Below are 8,931 nucleotides of genomic sequence, written 5' to 3' on the forward strand. Positions count from 1 at the left end.
TGCCAGGGCGTTTTTCATACCATATGGCATCACGTTACACTGATATGTTGTCCGTCTGCCACAAAACATGAGACTTCATTAGCCCATTCGGTCAAAGGCACTTGCCAGAAGCCTTTCTTGAGATCTAACTTGGTGATATAACTAGATGAGCCGATGTGATCGATGCAGTACTCAAGCGGGGGCAATGGGTGCGTATCAGTCTTGGTTAGCGCATTCACCCATCTGTTCTATGCATAATCATGCGGTGCCATCTGGTTTAGGCTGCAAAGTCACAGGGGAACTCCAGGGACTAAGACAGGGTGAGATTAGCCCTACGTCCAACATATAGTTGAGCTCCTGATGCAGCACGCCAACACGCTGAGGACTGACTCGATAAGGGGGCAACTTCACAAGAACGAAGTCACCCACACCCACGTCATGCTGAATCCAATCAGTCTTCCCAGGGGCACTGCTGGATACTTCCTTGTAAATTGACAAGAGGGCAACCAACTGAGATGATTGGTCCCGAGGCAGATGTGCTAACTTGGAGTTGAGAGTGGACTCTGCCTCATCATTCTTCATCAGCTACATTCTGGAAACTCGCAGTCCACCTCAAACAAGCTGCTATCAACACCCTGCTCAGCAGCAGCAGCAGTGGCGAAGACAAGGTGTACGGGAGCCGGAGAATCTGGTGCATGATGGTACAGCTTCAGCATGTACACATGGCACAGTTGGTGCTTTTTGCTTCTGTCAGGGGTCTCCACCAGGTAGTTGGTGTCTCCGATATGCAGCACTACAGGGTAAGGACCACTATACTAAGCGGCCAGCGGCTTACCCTGCAGTGGCAGCAACACCAAAACCTCGTCACCAACCTTGAACTCCTTCAATCTGGCCTTTTGATCGTACCACACCTCCATGTTGTCCTGAGCCTGCTTGAGATTTTCCCGGGCCAGCTCCAGTGTGTCACTTATATGGGTCTTCAAGTCTTGCACATAACAGAGTAAGCTCTGGCTCTCGGCGAGGTTACTGCTCCAAGTCTCCTTAACCAAGCTCAGAGGACCCCGAGCTCGATGGGCAAACACGAGCTCGTAAGGAGAGAAACCCAAACTCCCCTGGGGTACTTCCCTTGTAAAACAGGAGGAATGGCACACCACGGTCCCAGTCCTTAGAGTGCTCAAGACAGTGCTTCCGGAGCATATTCTTGAGCGTCTGGTGGTAACACTCCAAGGCACCTTGCATCTTCGGATGGTAGGCACTGCTCTTGATGTGTGTGATGCCAAGTTGAGGTAATGACTGCTGGAAGAAGTTGGAGAGGAAACTAGACCCTCTATCTGACTGAACCTCCTGTGGCAAACTTTGTAAAGTAATCTAGCAAAACTCTAACCACTGCCTTAGCTTTGATAGAACGTAGAGGTATTGCCTCAGGGTACCTTGTGGAGGGGTCAATGATAGTAAGCAAATATGAGTTACCGCTGGAAGTTGGGAACAAGGGTCCCACCACATCAAAAATTAACCTGGAAAAAGGGAAATCAGTGGCAGGAATAGGGACAAGATAGGCTGTAGGGACAGATTAATTAATTCTACCCACTACTTGACAGGTATGACAATGTTTGACAAACTTAGCCACATCTGCTGCCATGCGGGGCCAGTAGAATTCTTCACACAGCCTCTCCATGGTCTTTCTTACACCCACAAATGGTGTAGAATGGGCCAGTTGAATTAAATCCTGCCTACACACATTAGGTACTACCATACGATCTGATGGTAGTCCCACATCCCATCATCTACATTCACATGTGGATGTCTCCACCGTCTCCACAAAATCTCATCTTTCACATAAAAACATCCACCCTTCTCCTTCTCAAAATCATCCACTGCACACACCTTCAACTTCTGAATCTCCTGGTCTCCAGACTGCAACTCCTTGAACTTCTCAGTGTTCACCACCTCCACTGGAATAGGTGGAATATCTTCCAAGAACCCATAAACGTATCCACCAAAGATACCTCACTGTCTGATTGTTTCTTGTACTCGGATGTAGGATTAACTGTTGCCTCTGGTATGGTAGTGCAGGGCACACTGAAAACAACCACTTCCTGTTGCCTCCTCTCTGCACAAGACATAGACCTAGTCACTGCACAAACTGGGCATATCTCTGCATCATTGGGATCAACCTGTGAGGGAACTTTGGGTTCCAGTACCTCTGACAAAATTGGAATGGTGATCTCCTCACTTCTCACTAGGTCATTGCTAAGTATTAAATCAACACCACTGTCTGGTAACTAATCTACAACACCCAATCGTGCCAATCCATCAAACAACTGGCATTTAACCTCACAAGAAACTAGCAGCACAGTCTTTGCACCTGTTACTCCCCTAATCAGAAAAAACTATCCTCCTGCAACATCAAGAACTTCATTATTTGGCCTTACCCACAAAGAAATTGAAGAACCAGTGTCATGAAGAATGCGTACTGGATGCTGCACGCCATTCACCTTCACCAAACCAGAATACAGGTAGGGGACATACAAAGAAGCAGGGGCAACATTGCTCATCACTGCCTGTACCACACCTCTTGAATCAGTGGGCTCCGACACAACTGTAGCCTCCTTCCCACCTTCCGGAACACCGTCAACCCTAGAAGGGGCTAAAACATCAGAGTTTCCCTGACTAATAATTGGGGAACCAAGTGAAGGGGTAATCACGGGAGATCCATGAGAAACAGAGCTCACTGGCTTGACAACACCTGACTTTTGCCAACATCTGTCTACAGTGTGACCTGGCCTCTTGCAATAAGAGCAAGTAAATGGGCGGCATGTAGGTTTTGGGGAAATGTGAGATGTATCAAGTTTGGGTGTGGAATAATTCGTGGAGTTGAGGTTCTGAGATGGTTGTTTGCGGAGCTGAGATGGGTAACACTTTTCAGGAACACTGTCACGAACTTGCGCGAGCGTATTTGTAGGTTTGTAACATTTTGTTCCGGATGAAAACCGCGAATTCTAGTGGAACTCTCATTGTGTATGACTCAGTTTAACTGTCCACGTATTCACTCGATTGGGACGGTTTTCAGAACATATTTCACTGTTCCATAAGTGATCATTGTGTGCAACATTAGCACCTTCGCTGAGTGATTTATTGTGGGCGTGTATCGTCAGTGGGGTGTGCCAGCTGAAGTAGATGGGAATGGTAGTGCTTTGGTGGACATCTGTGCTTGTAATGGGTTGGCAATAGCCAACATCTACTTTCATCATAAGATGATCCACCGTTATACATGGAGAGTAATGAGGAGGATGGATGGTGAACTTGTTGAACGAAAGGCAATGATAGACTACGTGTGTGTGGATGAACGAATGAGAAGACAAGTGTTGGATGCAAGAGTATGGAGAGGGTGGGGGAATGGAGTCTCGGACCATCACTTTGTGATGGCCAAGGTAAAGATGCAAAGAAAGTGGTTGGGGAGGCGAAGGGGAAGACAGAAGGAAGCAGCTCCTCTGAGAAGAGTGAAGAAATTGCAAGATAGTGAGAAAATGACAGAGTATAAGAGCATAGTGGAAGAAAGATTGGGAAGGTATGAGCTAGAGCAGATATAAGGGGTGGAAGACGTATGTAAGATATTCACGGAAGAGATAGGCGCAGCGTGTGAGGCGGTTTCTGGAGTGAGGAGGAGATGCAAGGGTGTGCAAGGGACAGCATGGTGGAATGATGAGGTGAAACGAACTGTGGAACAAAAGAAGAAGTCATATGGTGAATGGTTGGCGAGTAGAGGTAGGGGAGAAGATGAGAGAGAGAAGAGAGAGGTATATGTGAGCAGAAGAAGGGAGGTTAAGAGACTGGTGAAGGAGTGTAAGAAGAAAGTGGATGAAGAGTTTGGGAGGAATCTAAGTGTGAAATGGAGCGAGAGTAAGAAATTGTTTTGGAAGGAGGTAAAGAAAGTAAGGCAGTGTGAAAGGGGAAATATAGGGGAGTGAAAGATAGGAATAATAGATTGTTGGTGGAGAAGAGAGAGAAATTGAGGAGATGGAAGGAGCACTTTGAGGATTTGTTGAATGTAGAGAGTGAGAGCAGTGTGAGTATAAGTGGTTGGGGAATGGCTGGGAGAAGAAGAGAGGAGAGGAGGGTGAAAGAGATCAGTAGGGCGGAAGTAGTGGAATCAATGAAGAAGATTAAGCTGGGAAAGGCCCCAGGAATTGATGGAGTGTGTGGTGAAATGCTTAGGTATGGGGGTGAGATTGTTGTGGAGTGGATATGGAAGTTGTTTAGATTGGCTTGGGAAGAGGGAAGGGTTCCAGAGGACTGGAAATCAGGTATAATTGTTCCTCTGTACAAAGGCAAAGGGGAGAGAGAAGTATGTGGTAACCATAGGGGTATTTGCCTTCTTAGTGTGACTGGTAAAATATATGGTAGAATACTCATTGATAGGGTTAGGCATATGACAGAGAAGCTAGTTGGAGAAGAACAAGGGGGATTTAGGAAGGGAAAAGGGTGTGTAGATCAGATATTTGTTCTAAGATGTTTAGTGGAGAAGTATTTAGAGAAGGGAAGGAAAGTGTATGCTGCCTTCATGGACTTGGAGAAAGCTTATGACAGAATAGATAGGCAAGGTATGTGAAAGGTATTAAGAATATATGGAGTGAAGGGGAAATTGTTGAGTGCTGTGAAGAGTATGTACGAGGGAGCTAGGGCTACAGTGCGAGTGGATGGTGAGCTGAGTGAGTTTTTTTATCTCAATGTGGGACTGACACAGGGGTGTGTGATGTCTCCATGGCTGTTTAATATATATATGGATGGGGTTGTAAAGGAGGTGCAAGGTAGGGCAGTGGATGTGGGGCTGGCCCTAATGAATGAGGGTGAGATTTGGAAGTTTCCGGTGTTGCTGTTTGCTGATGATAAAGTATTGTTGAGTGAAGATGAATGGGAGTTGCAAGGTTTGGTGAATGAATGTGGGACAGTGTGTAGGAGGAGGAAGCTGAAAGTTAATATAAACAAAAGTAAAGTTATGGTGTTTGAGAGGAATGAAGTCACAGAGTGTGCAGTGAGGTTGGATGGTGAGGATATGGAGAATGTGAGTGGATTCAAGTATTTGGATAGTGTGATGAGTAAGGATGGAACTTTGAGGGATGAAGTACGTGAAAAGGTACTGCAGGGAAGGAAGGTTGTTGGTACACTGAAAGCAGTGATGAGAAATAGGGAGGTGAGTATGGAAGTTAAGAAGTCACTGCATGATGGTATTGTGATCCCTACCCTGACGTATGGAAGCGAGGCATAGACCTTGCAAGAGGGGAAGAAGTCAAGAGTGAGAGCAGTGGAAATGAGTTACTTGAGAGGAGCATGTGGAGTGACGTGGAGGGACAGGTTGATGAATGAAGAAGTGAAGGAGCGTTCTGGGGTAGATGTGGATGTGGTTGAGAAGATTAGGAGAAATACACTGAGGTGGTTTGGACATGTGGAGAGAATGGAGAATGAAAGACTGACTAAGAGGATGTATGTAGGTGAGGTGGAGGGAGGGAGAGGGAGGGGTAGACCGAGGATGAGATGGAGGGATGGAGTTGAGAGGTATATGAGGGAGGGGGGGTGAGTTGGGGGGAGGGTAGTCAAATGGTGGGTGACAGAGTGACTTGGAGGCGTTTTGTCTGTGGCCACCCTTTGCGGGATTAGGGCGTCGGGCTATAGATAGATAGATAGATAGTGTATCGTTCACTTTATTTTCGTTGACTGTCTGAGCAGGCACGGCCGGCCCTCGCCCTCTTTCATAATTTGAAGTCAGTCAGGATTAGAGCATCGTGAAAGCAGGTTCGTTGGCCCAGCTTGGAGCAGCGCCGCCGTTGTACAGCGAGTTCCTGAATCTCCACCTAGTGTGAATCGGCGAGAGGTTTAGCCTGTGCAGTGTCCGTCCTATGCACTGACGCCCAGTTTCCGCTTAGGCCCCCTTTACTGACCAGTATTTCTTTTCGTTTTTTCCTAGGTTTAAGTTTAGCTTTTGAGTGAGCGAGTGAGTGTATTCTCCTTGTTATTTGAATTCATTTTGAGATCTTATGTAACGTAAATTTATTTCATTGTAATTAATAAATTTTACAGTTCTTTTCGTTTGAGCTTAATGTATAGGTAAACTCGTGTTTTATTTCTCCACATTATGCTTATTCTAGTTGCCGCTCCTAGTTTGCATAGACGCTTTGCATTATTCATAACTGGTACTTAGGCCAGTCCTTTTGTATTAAGCTTAAATCCGTTGTGCTAACCAGGAGCTAATGCACCGGCAAGAACCTGTTGATTATTATTTGCATTAGTTATTGATTCTCAGGGGTGGAGTCACTTTCTCGAGAGGCTAACAGTATTACAAACAGCACTTGTGAGTAGTCTCTGTTGTGCACTATTGAGAAAGTTTATAAATTCTCATCCTTAGAGAATCAGCGAAGTAAGCCGGAGTAAAGTAAAACTTACTGCTTGATTTTCACAAGTCAATTTTTGCCCCTATTTACAAGCAACTTTGAAAGCATTTTTAAAATGATAAAGTTACATAATCCCATGACGTCTACTGACCTCATTCCAGGATATTAACTCCTAGCTTTAAAGTTATTAACGAGATAATATTCACTCACTCATACTTATGTATTTATTATTAAAGTCTATAGTCACTATCTTACTGGTGATTATTGACTCATTTCTATTAATTTTATGTAATAGTTTTCATAGTCAGTTTTTTTTTTTAATTTTTTCTTTACCAGTTTAACTAGATAAAACTGGTCACCACTAACTTGTGCCTATATTCTTTACTCTTGATTATTGGCATTTCTCTGCAAAATAAAAGTCAGTACTTAGTCTTTAGTTCACTCAGAATGAGTTAGCATCATGGCTGCCAACATCTATGTACAGGAAGCTAGAGATATGGGGCTTAGTGACCCCGAAAAAATCCAAGACTGTCCTCTCATGGCTTAGTTACGAGCAACAACGTGAGAAAGATGATTGTGAAGAACGCGAAAGAGAACGTGACCACGAGCGAAAACAATGTGAGGAACGTGAGAGAGAACATGAATATGAGCGACAACAACGCAAACTTGAGTTAGAACAAGAGCGACAAGAAGGCGAATACGAGCCAAAAAAATGCGAACTCGAGTTAGAACAAGAGCGAGAACAACGCGAATATGAGCGTGAACAACAAGAGAAAGAGAATACGAACGTGCCGAGCGTGAGGCACGTGAAAAACATGAACTTGAGATGCTGAGGCTCAAGCGAGACTCCTTAGCTTCAGACACATCTGGTGCAGCTAACCCAAGCTCCACAAACACTCTCCCTGCACATGTTCTGGCGACCCCACACATCAAGCTTCCTCCATACAAGGAAGGTAAGTGAATCGAGCCATTCATAGCTTATTTTGAAGACATGGCTCAGTTGTACCAGCTGGATGAGGCAGCTAAGTGGCTTCAGTTTCTTAGCCTGATTGAAGGCCCTGTCCTCGATATTCTCCACAGAATTTGTGGAGACAATCTCACGTATGAGATGATGAAGGCTGCACTCGTCAAAGCTTACGGTCTCACAGTTGATGATGCCAAGAGTCAGTTTATGAGGGTGCTTATACAAGAAAAAGAGACTGCCGTTCAGTTTCTTGATCGGCTTACTGCTTACTTAAATGAGTGGTTGGAGAAAGATGAAAGTCCTTCCACGCGTGAGGGGATAATCGACCTTATGCTGTGCACGCAGCTAGAAAAGTCGTGCCCTGCTGAACTCATGGCTTTGCTTAAAATCTACTAGGTAAGGGATGCCAGCCAAATGGTGGAGAAGGCCGATGCATTCTTCACTGCATACGGGTATCAAACTCGTAAACAACACACCAGGAACAAGAAAGCTGATAAATCTGGGAAACCGTCTCAGACTGAACCCCAGCAACAAGATCGTTAACAGAATAATGGCCAAGGTCCAAACAAACCGCAGAAGAAGGACCAGGGGCAAAATACTCAGAAACCTGAGTGGAAGCAGTACAACAAGTACCCTAACCAGCCACGCAATTGACCTTTGGGACTATCCTTTTCAGCACCAGCCCCAGTGTATCAGAGGCAGGAGGTGAAAGCAGCCTTCATTCCTCAAAAGCAGCACGGTGTCGTCGTCCCTAGCAGTATGGGTACTTCCCAACAGTTCTCTAGTCCCCCAGTGACAGTGAACACTGCCATAGGGGGTCAATGCTCCATCTCCCCAGACGGTGAGTACGACCCCTCAGGTATCAAATTCTCAGGGCACCATGTTTGCCACATCAGTTATTCAGCAGCCTCATCAGTGGCTGGCTGCTTCCTCCACAGGCTCTCCCACAGGTAACAGTGCCTTCCTTGTTCAGGCAGGGTTTATGGGAGGCATTCCTGTGAAGGTCCTGAGAGACAATGGTTCCTCAGGTTGCTCTGTCAGGCAGAATCTAGTTCAGCCTGAGGAGTACACAGGTCGACAGATCCAAGCTAAGCTTATTGATGGATCAGTGAGATTGTTCCCTGAGGCATGTATCCAGGTGGCATCTCCATTTTACACTGGTACGACTGTCGCAGTTGTCATGCCAGAACCTTTGTTTGACCTAATCATAGGCAATAATCCAGATGCCAATTATAGTTGCACCGAAGATGACGCTGCTCAGACTTCTGCTGCAGTAATACGAGCCATGGCCGAGGTTCCAAACTGTCACCCCGGTAACCATTGTATCGCTGAAAGATCTGATGTGTAGCCAAGTTGTTGTTCAAGAACAACATTCAGACCCTACACTTCCTGCCATGTGGAAGAAACAACAGGGTAGAATGATTAAGTATTCACGGGGAGGTCAAGTCAAGTTCCTTCGTAAACAAGGACGGTTCTACCGTGAGTCACGAACACCCCAGGGCGAGGTTCGACTACAGTTTGTCGTTCCCGCTAAGTATCGCCAAGCAGTGTTAGAATGGGGTCATTGCTCAGCCTCAGGAGGTCACATGGGCAAAAAGAAAA

General features: G+C 45.8%; 1 protein-coding gene across 1 annotated transcript; it reads right to left on the bottom strand.

The window, feature by feature from the left end:
• Positions 1–237: 237 nt before the first annotated feature.
• On the bottom strand, positions 238–561 carry LOC145398004 (uncharacterized). The gene has a single exon (XM_080270972.1). The coding sequence runs from the start codon at positions 559–561 to the stop codon at positions 238–240; it is 324 nt and encodes a 107-aa protein (XP_080127098.1).
• Positions 562–8,931: the final 8,370 nt, after the last annotated feature.

This window comes from Coenobita brevimanus, chromosome 44 (genome assembly GCF_032717465.1).
Source record: "Coenobita brevimanus isolate Jiangsu-jjx chromosome 44, ASM3271746v2, whole genome shotgun sequence".
Classification (NCBI taxonomy): domain Eukaryota; kingdom Metazoa; phylum Arthropoda; class Malacostraca; order Decapoda; family Coenobitidae; genus Coenobita; species Coenobita brevimanus.